The sequence below is a fragment of the Cibotium barometz genome, chromosome 46 (assembly GCF_041138505.1).
Source record: "Cibotium barometz isolate CiBa-2024 chromosome 46, ASM4113850v1, whole genome shotgun sequence".
Taxonomy (NCBI): domain Eukaryota; kingdom Viridiplantae; phylum Streptophyta; class Polypodiopsida; order Cyatheales; family Cibotiaceae; genus Cibotium; species Cibotium barometz.
In genome coordinates, this window is record NC_141091.1 from 33,693,185 (window position 1) to 33,711,216 (window position 18,032).

At 45.9% G+C, this 18,032-nt stretch overlaps 1 protein-coding gene across 1 annotated transcript in view; it reads left to right on the plus strand.

Annotated features, from left to right (window-relative positions):
* The window catches only part of LOC147612146 (intraflagellar transport protein 172-like), a 262,153-nt gene that overhangs the window by 163,570 nt on the left and 80,551 nt on the right, over positions 1-18,032 (plus strand). The window contains exons 18-20 of the mRNA XM_086784013.1: positions 8,134-8,229; positions 8,350-8,451; positions 8,816-8,886. Coding sequence (XP_086640139.1) covers positions 8,134-8,229; positions 8,350-8,451; positions 8,816-8,886 — 269 coding nt within the window. The remainder of the gene's footprint in view (positions 1-8,133; positions 8,230-8,349; positions 8,452-8,815; positions 8,887-18,032) is intronic.

The window sequence follows — 18,032 nt, forward strand, 5'->3', positions numbered from 1 at the left end:
CACAACTGGTATCAGAGCCTTCAACTGGAGCACACAGTCGAGCTGGTAGTGAAGCGCAACAACGTTTGAGATTTGATCTTCTTGTAAGGAAAGAGAGTGCTGAGCAGCGCACAGTACTGCACAGAGGGCAGGGCGCCAGTCAAGAAGGCGTGGGCTGCTCAGCTGCTGCCCAGGCACAGCCACACTGCCCAGCAGGTGCAGCCACGCTGCGAACCAGAACCAGGCGAACCAGAACCCTGGTGCGTGTAATCGTGGAGTTCTAGCGCTGCTGGCGGAGACGGCGAAGGCAGCATAGCGGGCGTCGAGCGAGGAGGCCAGCGCTTTCAGCGCTTTCAACGCTGACACGTGGCTGTGAATGCGTAAAGGCGTTGGTCGTCGACTAGCTTACGGCTTACAACACGTTGGGCGGAGCCCGTCATGTAGGCTGGCGCTAGGCGAGCGAAGAAGCAGGCGAAGCGAAGGCAATCAGAGACACGCCTACGTGGGCTATAGGTAGCCAACAGCCAATCAGAGGATGAGCTGGTGGTAGATGCAGCCACCCGTACAACTTCAGCACTGCAGGCACATCAGCAAGAAGTGCCCCCCCCCCCCCCCCCCCACCTGCACAGAACAACAGCAGCATCATCATCCCTTTTCCTGCAACAACAAAACCCGCCTGCAAATCAGAGAAAAATCAGAAAATTACAAGGTATTTTCCTCAATTTTTTTTTTGGGATTTGCAATTGAGCAAGTACATCAACAATTGAGCAGATACAGGTGTCGAATTGCTCAATTTTGAGCAAAATTGGCAAAATTGGGTGACATTGGTCACAATCAGGATCAATTTGCAGGACATTGGTCACAATCAGGATCAATTTGCAGGAAATTGGATGTCGAAATTTGGGGCTTTTGATGTAATTGTGCAATTAAGCACTCATACATGCTGTATGATGTGAGAAATCGCACATTTTTGCAAAATTGCAGCAAATTGCAGTGCAAATCAAGGGGCTTTTGTGCCGATTGGATTGATTTGCATGCAGTCAATCGCATTTGATGCTGTGGATAATGTGTTGATGCATTACAAGCACTCAATGTGCCTGTACATCAAGGGGCTTTCATGTATTGGATGTATATGTGGCCAGGGGGAAGCATCGTGAACACTCTGGATGCCTTCATGTGCGTCAATGTACCATGTATGATCAGCAATTGATCTTAAATCAAGGGGCTTTTCAAGATTTTATGCTTGTTAAGCTTGGCAAAGCAGCAGGCAAGACTTTTATGCCTTGAATCCTCAAAAATCAGCTTGCAGTCAAGGGGCTTTTGCCCAATTTCTGTTCGGGACTGTTGTATGCAGTGTACGGGACTGTAAAAGTCTGATTTTCACTCATTTGGACAGCCAGGAGAGCATTTATTGCTACTGTACCTGCTGGTACAGATTTGGCACAGCTTTGTGCAAGTTTTGGCATGTCTGTACACTGTTTTGAGTGACCAAAAGGTTCATTTTCAGCTGCTGTACTTGCCGGTACAGGTTTGGTACATCATTGGTGAGCACTTAGTACTGCTGAACAGTACTTTGGAAGGGGAACAGAGCACATTTAAGGTGCTGTCCAAAATCTGCAGCAACCAGATTTTGGTGTTTTCATCACATACAGTGGGAGAAAAGTTGCATTCGTGCTTCCGCAGTGGGAGATAAAGCTTGGGAGAACAACTGTGAGCACTTTGTGTGCTTTTGGTGCAGTGTTTGCACATTGTGCAGGGAGTCAGGCATTGACAGGTTGCATATTGCTATGGCAACCACAGGTGAGAGCTCTTCATTGCTTCACATCAAGAAGCTTGAAGGCTCGCATAATTATGATATTTGGCAAACCCAGTGCTACAATGTGTTGCTCTAGAAAAAGCAGCACAAGCCTATCAAAGAAAGGGGTGTAATGCCCGCTTCTCTTACTGCTGAAGAGTGGGAAGATATGGATGAGCTGGCAAGATCTACTATCATGTTGTCTGTGTCAGACTCGTTACTTTTCAGCATTCGTGAAGAGAAGACAGCTTGGGGAATGTGGCAGAGATTGCAGGACTTGTATGCCCAACAAAGTGCCTCAAGCAAAGTGTATTGGTTGAAGAAACTCATAGGTCTTCAGATGAAGGAAGGGGCGTCTATGACAGCCCATCTATTATGAGTTTAATGGTATTGTCAGCCAGGTCATTAATCAAAAGTTGGCAATGGACGATGAGTTCAAAGCCACTTTTCTCTTATGCACTTTGCCAGAGAGTTGGGACACATTCAGGACAGCCACTGGCAATTCGCATGCTATGCTGTCATATGCAGATGTTGAGGGTGCTCTTCTTCAAGAAGAGATGAACAGGAAAAACAACTCTGTTGGAAAGTCCAATGCAATGAATGCACGTGGGAGATCCCAGCAAAGGGGAAAAAGCCAAGAACGGGGAAGGAGCAAGTCTCGCTCCAAAAAGGATTTGGAATGCCATTATTGTGGCAAGAAGGGACACATTAAAAAGCAATGCTACAAATGGAAAAATGATCAAAAGGAAAAGGGAAAAGGCAAAGACAAGGATGTAGCCAAAGATGTAAAGCCAAAGGGCAAAAGTGGAGTCAAGATTGAAGAAATCAATGTGTCACATGCAGGTGGCAGTGAGGATGAGGTCCTCTTTACGTCTTCACTTGATGCCCATTCACTTCTTACAGGTGGTCATGGTATGCACTCATGGATCATTGATTCAGGTGCCTCCTTTCATGTCACAGGTTGCAGAGACTTGTTTGTCAGGTATACTGCTGGCAATGAAGGAGTAGTTTATTTGGGTGATAACCATGCATGCAAGATTCTTGGCAGAGGTGATGTGAGGCTTGTGTTTTCAGATGGCTCACAGCTTATGCTCCATGATGTCAGGCATGTGCTTGAGATCAAGAAGAATCTGCTTTCTACTGGACAGCTTGATGATGCTGATTATGTTACCACATTTGGTAGTGGAAAGTGGAAGATTAGTAAGGGCTCACTGGTTGTTGCCAGAGGCTCTAAGGTGGACACTCTTTACTTCATGCATGCAGGTGTTTGTCACCATGCTAATGTAAATGCAACCGAGCTGCCGGAAATTTCTATGTGGCATAGCCGGTTGGGACACATGAGTGTCAAAGGAATGGAGCAATTGTCTCGTTTGGGTTACTTGCCTTCTCTAAAGTTTTCAAGTTTTCAGTTTTGTGAGCATTGTATATATGGTAGGCAACTACAGTGCCCCCACAAGAAAGCTCTTGGACAGAAAGATGCTCAGTTAGAGCTTGTGCATACAGATGTATGTGAGATGCCTCAGCTTTCTTTGGGAGGGGCAAAATATTTTGTGTCTTTTATTGATGATGCCACACGCAAGGTGTAGGTCTATCCTCTTCGTTTGAAGAGTGATACATTCTCAGTGTTTCAGAAGTTTGTTGCTCTTGTTGAGAATCAAACTGGCAAAACACTGAAGGCTTTGCGTTCCGACAATGGTGGAGAGTACATGTCCAAACAGTTTCAGGACTTTTGTGATGCTAAAGGCATCAAGAGGGAGCTCTCTACTCCTTATGATCCTCCACAAAACGGGACAGCAGAGAGGATGAACAGGACCATTCCGGAGAAGGTCCGTTCTATGATGTCACATGCTGCATTACCTCATGGTTTTTGGGCTGAAGCTGTTATGACAGCCGTTCACCTTATAAATAGGTCACCTAACACGAGGCTTGGTGGGAAAGTGCCAGAAGAAGTATGGACAGGGAAGCCTCCGTCATACAAGCACTTGAGAGTGTTTGGTTGCGTTGCGTACGTGCACATACGCAGGGAAATGCGCACCAAACTTGATCCTAAGTCTCACAAATGCATATTCCTAGGACATGGTGACAGAGGTGAAATGGGGTATAGACTTTGGGATCCCGTGAATAGAAAGATCATACGCAGCAATGATGTCATTTTTGATGAAACATGCATGTATAAGGAGCCTGCAAGGCAACAGGAGCCTAGCAGAGTCGTCTTTGATGATGATGGACATCATGGACAACAACAAAGGGCTGTAAATCAGCCATTACAGCAGGAAAACCAGCCCTTAAATGGTGCTGAAAATGGTCCAAATGGACAGCCAGAGATGGCAGAAGATATCCCTATGGATATACCACAGTTAGAGGAGATACCGGGCATGATTTTTCAGCCTTATGGCATGGAACAGGAGCCACCAATGGGTGATATGCAGGCTGGACAGCAACCTGCAAATGATGGTCATTGGGTACGGAGGTCCACAAGACCCTCCAGAGCCCCTGACAGGTTTGTTCGAGGGGTTGACTATTTGATGCTTACTGACTGTGGGGAGCCCTCATGTTATAAGGAGGCTTTACAGAGGGCAGACAAGGCTCTATGGGAGCGTGCCATGAAGTCAGAGATGGATTCTCTGCATAAAAATGGAACATGGAAGTTGGTGCATTTGCCTGCAGGCAAGAAGGTTTTGCCATGCAAGTGGGTATACAGGCTCAAAGTTGCACCAGATGCAAAGCCAAGATACAAAGCCAAGCTAAGGGCTTCAAGCAGGAATATGGTGTGGACTTTGATGAGATCTTCTCTCCAGTGGTCAAAATGACCACACTTAGAGCTGTGTTGGCTTTAGTTGCGCATGATGATCTGGACTTGATTCAGATGGATGTGAAGACTGCTTTTCTTCACGGTGATCTCCATGAGGAGATATATATGCAGCAGCCCGAGGGTTATGCAGTGAGTGGAAAGGAGAAGCTTGTATGCAAGCTGAAAAAGAGTCTTTATGGGCTCAAACAGGCACCAAGGGAATGGTATCATAAATTTGATACATTCATGAAATCTCAGAAATTCAGGAGAAGTGACATAGATCACTGCTTGTACACCAAGAAAGCTTTGGATGGCAGTCTATTGATCCTCATCTTGTATGTTGATGATATGTTGATTGCCGGGAAATCTTGTAAGGAGATGGATACCTTGAAACAGAGGCTGCATGAAACCTTTGATATGAAGGATTTGGGTGATGCAAATCACATTTTGGGTATGCGGATACTTCGGGACAGAAATCAGCATGTGTTGTATTTGTCTCAGAAGGAATACATTGGCAAAGTTTTGCAGAGGTTCAATATGGACGGGGGGAAGAAGACTAGTACTCCTTTGCCTCCATATGTGAAACTCAGTGCTATGGACAGCCCACAGTCAGATAGAGACAGGGCTGATATGGCCAAGATTCCGTATGCTTCACCTTGTGGCAGTCTCATGTATGCCATGGTTGCTACTAGGCCGGACATTGCATTTGCAGTGGGAGTGGTTTCTAGATACATGGCCAACCCTGGCAAGAAGCATTGGGAAGCAGTGAAAGGTGTCATGAGATACCTGAAGGGCACACAGGATTTGTGCATTTGTTTTGGCAAACAGGATGCATTAGTGCATGGTTACACGGATTCGGATTATGCCGGTCATCCAGATAACCGGAAGTCTACTACCGGTTACGTGTTTACATTCACAGGAGGTGCTGTGTCATGGATATCCAGGATGCAGAAGTGCACTGCCTTATCTACTACAGAGGCCGAGTATATTGCAGCCACAGAGGCTTGCAAGGAGGCATTATGGCTATCTCGGTTAGTGGTTGATTTGGGTTATACAGGGGATATTCCATTGTTGCATTGTGACAGTCAGAGTGCCATTCAATTGGCAAAGAACCCTGTCTTTCATGCAAAGACGAAGCATGTGGATGTGAAGTATCACTTCATCAGAGAGGTGATAGAGAACAAGCAAATTCAGCTTGTTAAGATTCATACTGATGACAACCCGGCTGATCTGTTGACAAAGAGTTTGCCTCCGGAGCGGTTTGCTCATTGCAGACACTTGATGGGCATTGGATGAGGCCAGTTTCAGCCTTGATATGGCCTTGTATATTATCATGTACATGCTGATTTTTTCTTTTCCTTTACTTAAGGGCACTTTGCCTTTAAGTGGGAGGTTGTTGGGATAAAGGCACTATGCCCACCCTTATAGTGTGTACAAGCCCATAAGTTATAGTACATAGTACACTTAGTACTTTTAATGTACTAAGTGCACTATGTGTACTAGTGCAATATACATGTGTGATAGGGGAGTCACACACTCATATTCATGAGTTGACTTATCCCCACAACTCTCTCTCTCTCTCTCCCTTGTTCTCTCTGTGTATGTCTCCCACATGAATTAACCTAACCCTAATTCTTCTCTCTCCCACACACTCCCCTCTGAGTAGTTGAAACAGGGGCTGTCAGATCCTACAGTGAGAGAGGAGAAAGGCAAGGCCCTATCCCATCTCCTCATATGCAAGGGCTAATAGAGTTGCAAGAAGGTGGGTGGTTCGGCCTAGTGATACAAGAAGGTGGGTGGTTCGGCCTGGTGATACAGGATGCTAGGCCAGGGCCATCAATACCAAGCAGGCTCGTGGCGGGTAATCAGACCTCAGGCTTGGGAGCGAGTGCGGAGGATTCTACGGTTGGGTGGTGAGCTGCTAGCCACTTTCTATCATGGTCATGCGATGTGTTCGATATCGGGTCTATGAGCCCTTGGTAGGGTTTCAGTTCTAGGTCCGTTGATCCTTGCGCGTGGTCCGTGGAGAGCTTAAAACAAGAGCCACCAACGGAAGGCAGTATGATTTTGGATCAGTGCGGAACCCAACATCTTCTCCTGGGACACATTCAGAGATTCCCTACTCTTAGAACAAATTGAGAGGCTTATGGTACCACACCCATTCAGAGAATTTTTTGGGGGAGGTGGTTGCACTTTACCGGACGACAGATATTCTCCTTTATTTGGCTCTTCCTCTACTTGGTGGTCTTGCCACCATCCATTGGAGATCGGTCGTTGGTGTTAGCACAGCATGCCCGAGATGTGCACGAGCTTAAGAGATAGTCTACCATTGCTTATGGGAGTGCAAGGAATCACATAGAATTCCAATTGCGATAGCACATCTCCTTGGAAGGATGAGGATGGATGCTTACATTTCTTTTGGTGTTATCATTTGGTTGACACAGTCGGTGGGCCACAACCCAAGGTACGAGGGGAACGATGGGGATCTGGTTATTATGATCAATGAGGGAGATGCTCAGCGGTGCGGTCTTCAAGACCTTCCGGAGTCAGGATACGTTCCACTTGCATAAAAATTGGATAGTGGATGGGAGATTATTGCTAGCATTGCAGCCTGGCACATTTGGAAGGCTAGATGCCTCGAGGCCATGGAGGGCACTTTGGTTTATGATACACAGTGCATTTGCAAGATATGGTGTGATATGATGCACACCCTAGAATATAGGGATCTTTGAGGGCTACAGAGAGAAAGTGCAGCCAGTTTATGAGAGCATGGGATCATGGCATCTTTTCACGACCACTCATATGGGACCTTGTTTAGCAGCACAAGGCACCAAATTGGTTGAGATTTCCCCCTTGTTTGGTTTGAAATCTCCCTTTTGTGTATTTTTTTCATACTTAATAGAAGTCTCTTTTCTGATCAGAAAAACAAAAAAAACTAGGAAAAGGACACTCTAGAATCACTGAAGTCTCCCGTGAGATGAGGGGATCGGTCATCCCTCAGAAAATGATAGGATAAATAGTTGTCAGACAATCTACTTTGAAGACCCAATGAGATAAAAAAATTTCGTCTGCGACTTTGAGCATGGAAGTCCTTTCCATCATTCAAATTCAAGCACACGAGTCCTCCTCATCATCCAAAATCAAGACAACAGTGCTGGCTGCCCTACCTTTTGTTCAAGAAAGGATTAGTTTTCATTATTTTAGATGGTACATGGGTTGATGGTTACAAGGGAATTATCCTTTCTACAAGATAGCCCAGTTCACTCTAGCCACATCAATGCAGCAACCACGTCAACGGCTAAAATATTGTGTTTTGGTTTTCTTGACTTCATATGGAACCTTGACCTTGACCTTACGCTTGACCCAAGAGTATGGCGTTTTTCGGCTTGCCTCTTCAGTTTTGATTATGCTTTGCCAATGGTGAATAAATATCATTTCGAAAATCAGAGTTTTATTTCGTAGGTGTAAGTAAGTAACGGAGGTCCATTTTAATTTAAGTGATTGAAGTTTAGTAGCTTTATGTAACTAATGCAGGTCCTTTCTTATTGAAGTTATATGGTTCTCACAGCTTGGCGAGAAGTCTTTACAGCAAAAACAACTTTTATGCGCAGAGGAATCCTATGCTTGTTTGGGGGATATTTGTCGTTCAGAGTATCTTCACAAGGTGTGCATATTCCTTTTTTAAAAAATCTGGTTTTCTCACTTCAGTCAACTCAATAGTTTTTATTGGACTTCAACGCATACAAATGTTCTGCTGAAAAGAGAGATGGGTAATCCATGACAGGTTAACAAGCAAATAAAATCTTTCTCAAAAGATGTGGGGCATGATGGCAAAGGGCAGTATCTTGTGCATGTGAAATTGGCAGCTCTTCTTCGAAAATGGAAGGTTGGAATTGTGTCTGAATACTGTCAAGCTTTGTATCCTGGCTGTGCCGTAACCCTAGCTGTTTCAATGAAGAGCTGCATTATAAAGATATACTACAAGTTATTTATTATAGTGCACCATGCCATATTAAATTGAACCATTGATATCAATGCAGATTGGATGTGTTTAAATTGTTGACATTATGTGTGCGAATGTAGAGAGGGACAAGACAGTATGTCTTGAGGTTGCTTGACTCTTTAACAAGGACGGAAAGGGTCGGATTACATGGCTTATGGAGTCTAGATGACAGTCTATTGTAAACTTTGCTTAGATAGGATCAATGGTTTCAGATTCTTGTTTTATGAATTCTTTTGCACCCCCTCAGGAAGCAGAAAACATCTTATTGGAGCATGGTGATATTGAAGATACAATAAAGATGTACATTGACTGTTTCAGGTGTTTTCAATTCTTTAATTTGTGCATGCAGAAACAAATTAAGCTTATTTTTTACCACCACATTGAACTTTGATGAAAACATAAAACAAAGTCAAATTTACCATGAATCTTGATGTTGTTTCTGTTTGTTCAAGTGTTGAAGATCTGCATGACTGTTGAGGCAAAATGTGTAAACACTTGCATGGAGATTGGAGCTGCCATATCCATTTAACTTTAAACCAATGACGCCAATAGCTTTTTGGTTTTTCTGCTTCCAGAATCTGTATTGAATAGCCATTGCCGCAGGTTGCTCTTCGTCACCAGAGACTACCGCCCGTAAATCTTCCTTCATGAGAAGGAGCTGCACTTTTGCCAGGTTGGAAAGCCGTTGGTGCTGTTGAAGCATTCCGTGAGAGGGAGAAGACCCGATGTAGGAGATGCCATGATGAGCACTTACGAGAATGTGGCCACTAAACTAGGGCTTCAACTGATTTAGGGTTTCAGCTCAAAATAGAGTATGCAAGTAAAATCAGGGTTGTAATCATTGCAAAACCACACATGTCATACCTTCTTTGGTTAAAGAAGTACATGTGAGCTGAATGGCTGGATTGAGTCGACTTTGCAGTCGTGGACAGCCAGTGCATATGTGGACCACTGGGATGCAGATGCTGGCTCAGCTAGAGCGAATGAGGCAATGGGCACAAAAGCACTCTCCAAGCAGTCGGGCAGCTAAGGCAGTCGAGTGGCAAGACGACTTGAGAATGGCGTGAGGGAAAAAAATCCGAGGCGAGGGAGGCACAGCAAAAAATCACTAGACTGGCCCAAAATCGGGGGCAGCTAGGTAAGGCAAGTTGGCACCCAGCACCACTTGGTCGAACGGGCAGCTCAGCCGGGGTCCTTGTCCCCCCGGTCCGCCCAGCCAGCTGAGCAGTGGCACTCAGCTCAGCCCAGCCGACACCCCATCATGGGGTCCGCCAAGCAGTTGGCACCAATGGGCGAAAATGGCGGAGGATTGGCGGCAATACTAGAACCAAACTGGCACGGTGCGCGAGATCCAGGTAGGCGGAGACAGTAGAACTGGCGCTCGCAAGATCTCACAACTCTGATACCAATATTGGATCAGACGACTCCTAGCTGTGGAGGCTATGGAGGTTGTGGCAAGAAGAATGCAATGGCAAGATGAAGCTGTATGAGAGAGGGAGAGATAAAGAAAGAAAGAAAGATATATTAACGTCTCCTAAAGGCCGAAATGGCCCATGAGACCAAAACAAGGTACAACTGATGATGATGTCTCATCATAACAAATCTGAAAGAAAGAATGAAAATAGTAACATCCTAAGAGAGCTAAGAGCTGAAAGCTGAACCGTTGAATCGTCGCGGTAGACTCCTCTGGTGGCGGGCAATGATGGCTCAAATCTGCTGATGGTGAGGGAGTCGTGGACGCGATCCTCGTGGTCGTGGGCGTCTCGCTCTACAGATGGCAATGGCTCTGTCCAGGGGACTCCTCTGGAGGGTGGTTTGCCAGGTAGGCCTATAGATGGGGGAGTAGAGAGAAATGAAATGATATATTATTCTAAGAGGCCATAGTGGCCTATGAGACCAGAACTGAGAGTACATCTGAAGTTGGTGTCTCATCAAAGAGAACAACTAAATGAGACTAAAAAGTACAATAAACTGATTGTCCTACAGTTATAAGAACAAAACTGTCAGACTCCGAGATGATACTGAGTAGAAAATACTTGAAAATACTGCAAAATGTATATCAGGTGATAATGATGGAGAGTGAAGTACAGTGATTGGACACAAAGTACTAGTTTGCTTAATGATTAAGCGAGTACAATGAAGTCCCTTTTATGGGCTGAAAGTACAACGGTCAACCTCTGCTTTGATCTTATTAAATGAGGTCTGACATCATTGCTTACCTCAAGCAAAGATTCCTATGCTAAGAGAGTGTTCCCACACTTAACTTCGATTTCCCAACACACAACAGTTTGCTCTAGTACTTATGAGTATTTAGAAGAAGCTTCTTCATTGGAGCTCTAGGAGATTGGATTTAGCCTCCAAAGCATTGGTGGGTAATCAGGTAATGCTTGCCTGAGTTTGGTTTATTGCCTCTTGTTGGTGCTTCTGTTGTGCGTGCATTGGTCGATTGCGGAGGTTGATCCACAATTTTCTTTGGTTGGGTTTGGATTGCGCCACAGACACCTGTGCCAGGGTAGCTTGGCTCATAACACCCCGTGTTGGGAGAGATTAGCTGCCCAGCACGATTTTTGTTCGCAGAGGCATATATATCAGGGCACCATCTTCCCGTCTTATTGTAGGCATTGTTAGTGCATGGAGAAGCATGAGACCCTTCTTGCGACAGAGGCTTTCTAGGTCTTACGATGAGGCTGACCGACAACCTATTATATGGACGAGTTCATTAGGGGGCGAGGCCGGTCGGCCACTTGGTGCATCTCGTTACATGTAGTAGTTAGGATGGGTGAGATGTGCATATACAGCTCTTGCTTGGAAGACCTTCAAGAGTCTTCCAATGGATCAGAGAGCTGCATCCATTTAGCATCTTAGGGGCTCTCACATACGTATTGATCAGATTGATGCAGCTATACCGCATGAGTGGCTCTCTGGGATCTTTCATGGAGATTATCATTTGAGATGGTTGGGAGTTTTTTCTAGGATAGGCGTACCTTTGCAGGTCATTGCTCTCCCGGGCCAGGAGACTACAGATTGCATCATCTATTCTATCATGCCTGGATGGAGATTGAGGAGATGTAGCATGGAGGGGATCATCCTAGACACCAGGCTTAGTCCAGTGAGGATTGTTGGTTGTTCGGGGAAGCACTGGTTCATTGATCCTTCTCCTCAGATAGTGACTCGTGGCTGTATGGCTGAATGGTGGCAGTCCTATCCGATATCTTCAGTGGGATCTAGGTGAGTGGGAGTGGATTGATACCTCTGATCCATTGAAAAGTCTTCCCTTTTTCAGTTTCACTGTCCGGAATGCCACTCTTCTCATCACTCGACAGATGCATAGGATCCGTACTCTCAGGCCTCATTGGGAGAGTTATGGCATCACTCGAGTGATACAACTTAGATATTGGCATAGGCTTTGGCATTCATACAGCAGGAGCCAGATCTGTCATTTCTTTTGGTTATTTTTACATGGTTCTCCCCACCAATCAGTGGAGCTTGGTTTTCGGTGTAGCACCTACCTGCCAGAGATGTGCGGAAAATTCTGAGATTGCACAACATTGTTTATGGGCATGCAACACTACACAACATATTGGGGGTTCTATAGCCCAACTTATGGGAAAATTGAGTGGCTGCGCCATGTATGTTACTTGGGGGCAGTTGCTTGGCTTTCCCAATCTGGTCCACAACATTTCTATGAGGGTAGTGATACAGACATTGCTATTTTCATTCATAGAGGTATTGCCCATCATGGCTTGTTGTAGGATGTCCCCCACTCACATTATACACCCTCTAGACAGAGGACACTAGTTGGGAGATTGTTGTTAGTATTACAGCATGGCAGATTTGGAGAGCTAGATGCACGGAGGTTATTGAGGGTGTCTAGATTTTTGAGTCTGAGTGCATTAGCACTATATGGGGTGATATCATCCATACTCTCATGGCTACTTGGGCTCGTATTGAGGGGTCCTCTTGTTCTGTGCAGGCAAAGCGTGTTGTATTTACGCGGGAGTGGGACCATAGCATTTTCGTTTCCTCTAGTCCCACAGGTCTTTCATGGCACCATGATGCTCCTTAGTGGTTTAGATCACCTTATATATTGGGGTGATTCTATTCTATTCCTTTCCTATGAACTTTTGCTATTCTCTCAGTTGGAGACAATTGTTTATGAGTAGGGGGGAATGTCACCATTTGGTCCACCCTGATGATTTGGAGAGTGTCTGGAGGCCCCGAACTTATTTTTACAAAGTATGTGAAGGGAGTTTTTCCAAGGTATGATGGGTTGCCAGGCAATTTGGAACTCATGTGAATTATAATTTCACATATACATGGTATGGTGTGCACAAGTTGAGGCTCATATTTTAGAGACATGGACAGTTTACATGGAAGAGGACACCTATGGAGGTTAGGATTTGATGTGGAGTCTTTACAAAGGTTTTACTGGCATAGATACGCCACTACACCTCAAAGATGGCCACAACATATAAGTGTCATGGGATTTTATTCAGTTATATGGTTTATAAGGTTTAAAAGTGTATGTGTACACACTCATTAAAGTTGGGCGGCCAACAATTAATAACTTACAAGTGAATACACACAAGAGGTGGACTATTTTAATGAATTATGGACAAAACACAAGATTGGGCACCCGGAAGCTACAAATAGCTCCTTGAGTCGCTGAAAAGCGCTAGGGAAGCTATTTTTTTGCTGGTCGACTTGCAAAAGAAGGCACGGGGAGCTATTTTCAGCTGACTAACTTGCATGTGTGGGTATAACTCGCATGATCGTGTGCTTTTTACCTCTCCTTCTCTCTTGCACTAACATGTAGGGCTGGTCGATGGCTGTTTTCTATGCTGGACAGCCCCAAAACAGGCCTTACAACTCTTTCTCTCTCTCTCACACATGCACGACCCGGGCCTCTCTCAGTCATATCACACGCATAAGCTCTCCTTTGAAGGCTGCAAACAGACATTCGGGGCTGGACAGCTTGTTTCATTGCGATTGATGTGGTTTTCATGCTTGATTTTGGGATGCTAGTGAGTCTTCCAGGTGTTCCATGCATAGGGTGTGATTTTGGGTACTTCCATTTCGAAAAGCATCTTGCTTTTTAGGCTCTTTTTCAGTGATTCAGGGCTGGACAGTGAGGTTCTTTGTGAGGACAGACAAGTGTTTTATGTTTGCTCTTGGGTGCTAGATAGGTTTTCTTGGTGACCCGTGCATAGGCGGTGCCCTAGGGAAAGTTTCATTGAGAGAAGCTGCTTGCTTTCCGAGATATCTTGAAGACCTAGCCTTGGGTTACAACTGCAAAATTTTATGAGTTTGTGGGACAATGTTCTCGCAAATTCATCTTCTTTCTTTGGTTGGAAATCTTATGTACTTTGAAAATTCCATTGTTGGGGAGATTCATCTTCTTTCTTTGGTTGGAAATCTTATGTACTTGGAAAATTCTGGTGTTGGGCACCTGCATCCTTTGTTTGAAAGATTACTCGTGAGGAATAGAGAATTCCGTCAAAGGAGGGCCGGTCCTAGTGTTTGTGTGCAAATCTTTATTTTTCAGCTCTGTTGATAATTTGTAAATGGACAATTTGTCAAAGTTCTTAGTCCTCTGAGAAGATTGGTTACAACTGGCCACCTGAGGTTTGTGAGGTATTTGAGGGCATGGTGATCTGAGATGGCGATGATGTGAGCGCCCAAATGATAGTGACGGAACTCTTGGCAGGCGTAGATGATGGACAGGCCTTTCCACTCCATGGTGTTGTAGTGAGGAGGAATCGGGTGTAGTAGACGGGCCTGTCCATTTTGTACTCCCGACTCGGGTGGGTGAGTGAGGACCGTGCCAACAATTGTGAGACTTGCATCTATGTGGACGTGGAAGAGGATCGTCCAATCTGGTGGAATGAGGATGGGGCCTTCTGTGAGGAACTTTTTAAGATAGGTGAAGGTGGTAGTAGACACCCGGTCGGACTACTGGAAGGTTTGACTAGGTTGGTCAAAGGAAAGGGCTACGTCAACATACATATCTATAAAGTGACGGTGATAGTTGGTGTGCCCGACAGAGACTTGGTTTCTTTTGGACTTGATGGGGGGAGGCAATCTTAGGATGGTGACGATCTTATGGGGGGGTGCCAAGCCTTCAGAAGAGATATGTGACCTAGGAGGGTGCCTTGGGCAACGAAAAAATGACACTCAAAAGGGATTGAGACATAATCCGGAAGATCGACACTTGGGGAAAACTAAAGCTAACTCGGCGTGAGACAAGTTGAGTGCCTATGGAGTTAGAAAAATCATCAATGAAAGTGCAGAGGAAACTAAGAAGGTACTCCATGAAGATATTGGTGACAATCTGTTGGAAGGTGGTGGGGTGTTGCATAGCCTAAAGGGTATCTTGTTGTAGATGTAAGTACCCCATTGGGTGACGAATGTTGTCTTGGAGTAGTCATCACCCCCCGGTGTGGTGCCGTCACCCCCACCCCGCCACGGAGCCGTGCCCTCACACCCTACAGCCCCCCCACCCCCCTGGAGCCGTGCCGTCACCCCCCCTCTCCCCCGCGTGCTGTGCCGCCCCCCCGCCCCGCTGCGGAGCCAAACCCCCCAGCACCCCCCCGCCCCCGGTGCCGTGCCGTCCCCCCGGGTGGATGGCTACCTGGTTATCCTTGTTGAAACTATTAGGCGTGCCCGGCAAAATCTTCTAAGACATGGTCTATGAATGGAAGTGGGAATCCGTCCTTAATATTGGCTTTGTTGAGGGATTGAAAGTCCACACAGACTTGGATCTTGTTGGGTTTCTTCGTAGGAGGGATGACCATAGGTGAAAGCCATTCGGAGTGTTCCGCTCAGGAGATGATGTGGGCTTCCTTAATTTTTTCGAGCTCCACCTTGACTGCCTGTGCATACTTTGGATGGAACTTGTAGGCCCCCCCACAGATTGGTCGAGTTTCTTCTTGGAGGGATATGGTGTGAACACTAATGTCAGTTGGGGCACCATCCAGGTCTTTGTATGTCTAGGCGAAGACATCCTTTCTTCTTAGGAAAGATGACCATAGGTGAAAGCCATTCGGAGTGTTCCACTCAGGAGATGATGTGGGCTTCCTCTATTTTTTTGAGATCTACCTTGACTACCTCTACATACTTTGGATGGAACTTGTAGGCCCGCCCACGGAATGGTGGAGTTTCTTCGTGGAGGGGTATGGTGTGAACACCAATGTCGGTTGGGGTGCCATCCACGTCTTTGTATGTCTAGGCGAAGACATCCTTGAAAGATTGGAAGAAGGCGGCGGGATGATCAAGCAAGGTTGTGTGGTCCCACAATGAGGAGGCTAACAACATAGGCCATGGATCCTCTGTAGTATCGAGGTTGAATTCCTCGACTAGGTCTTGGCAGGAGGGAAGGGAGAGAGGTTCCCTTGTGGCGTATTGTTCTTGCCTCCAAGACTTACGACACTCCTCCAAGGGAATAGTAGGTTATTCCAAGGGCACCTTTGTGGATTCTTGGTGCTTTGGCATTGGAGGAGTGGTCAGGCCTGTGGTTGGGTGCTTTTCGACCTTACTTGGGAGAGGTTTGACAACCCTTAAACCTCAATGGTGGCCCATGAGAAGCTCTTCTAGACCTAGCGCCTCATAGTGCTTTGATTGAGAGTTGGTAAAGTCGCTTGTTACCTCTATGATGCTTGCACACGTTATCCCAATGTGCATATTCTTTGGGCTGGCTGGGAGACCCTTTGCCCTACAGTGTTGGCTTGGAAGAGGTTTCAGAGCCTCACCGAGGTACAGAGATTGGATCTCACGCAGCATTTGAGAGGCTTTAGTCGGAGGATTGCAGAGATTGATGCAGCCATTCCCAACCACTGGATTACTGGATCTTTCTTGGAAGACCGTCATCATTCTTGCTTTGGGGTTTTTTCTGGGATAGGTGTTCCTCTTCAGGTTATGGGTCTCCCCTTGCCTAGGGAGGATGATGTACCGGTCTTTTTTTCTGTACAGGATGGACGGCAGTTGGAGAGATGTGATGTGTAGGACCTTATTGAAGGCCCCAGATTCGTCCAGTCAGAGTTGTTGGCAGGTTTGGGAAGCACGTCTTTGTTGACTCCCCCCCCCCCGGGGATGATCACAGAGAGTGTTAGCCTTTGGTTGTATGGTGACTGCCCTATCAGACATTTGCATTGGGACCCCGGTGAGTGGGTGTGGAAGGATGCTTGTAACCCCTTGAAAAGCATGCCTTTTTTCAGTTATACGGTGCGGAATGCCAGACATCTTATCTTGGGACACATTCAGAGTGTCCCTACTCTTAGACCCCATTGGGAATCCTACGGCATATCGACTGACATTCAGAGGGTTTTTTGGCGGAGATTGTGGAATTCTTATATAGGAAGCCATAGATTTCCTCCTTTATCTGGGTTTCTTTTCATGGTGGTCTGGCCACCAATCAGTGGAGGTCAGTTACCCAGCATGCCCTAGATGTGCAAGAGTTTCGGAGTCAGTTTAGCATTGTTTATGGGAATGCAGGGAAGCATAGAGGGTTTGGTCTGCGATTGCACACCTCTTTGGTAGGATTAAGAGGGATGCTATCATTTCTTTTGGTTCTATTATTTGGTTGACACAGTCTGGGCCACAGCTGAGATTCGAGGGGACTGACAGGAGCTTGGCCATTATGGTTAGGCAAGGAGTTGCTCGGCAGTGTTGTCCTTAGGATTTGCCACTTTCACACTTTGTCCCTCCGGCGCACAGAGGTTAGACAGCTCTTGGGAGATTATTGCTAGCATCTCAGCCTGGAATATCTGGAAGGCTAGATGCACCGAGGCCATTGAGGGTACTCCCGTTCCTGTTTCTCGGTGTCTTTGCAGGATTTGGAGTGATATTATTCATACCATTATGGCTACCTAGGCCAGAATCCAGGGATCTTTGAGGGCTACGAAGAGGAAGCACGCCCAGTTTATGAGAGAGTGGGACATTGGTATCTTTTTCACGTCCTCTCATTCGGGACCAAATTGGCTGCACGGGGCTCCTGATTGGTTGAGATCTCCAGCTTTCTTGGTGTGAAATCTCCATTTTGTAAAATTTTTTCATACTTAATAGAAGTCTCCTTTCTAGAAAAAAAAGAAAGAAAGAAAGTTCTTTCACTCACCCTACACACTTTCCCACTATTGGTTGGTGCACCATTGTGACACAAAGTTATGTGAAAGGGCCCCTCTTATTCATAAATCTAAGCTTAGTGAAGCCTAAGTTGTAGTTCATCAAAGGTCAAATAGTTTCCTTCAATATACCCCCCTCCCTCCCCCCCCCCTTGCCTCTGTGGCACCGGGAAAGAGATCCTTCTATAAGCTACCGAACAAAACAGCCATAATGACTAAGTACAAACTCATCTCCATTATCTAATATTCCATAGAGGGGAGTGAGAACAAGAAAACTGAAAAAAGGGGGAAGGATGCTCTTCTCCCTTGGCTGGCCGCTCTAGGAGGAGAAGGCTACCTCATACAATT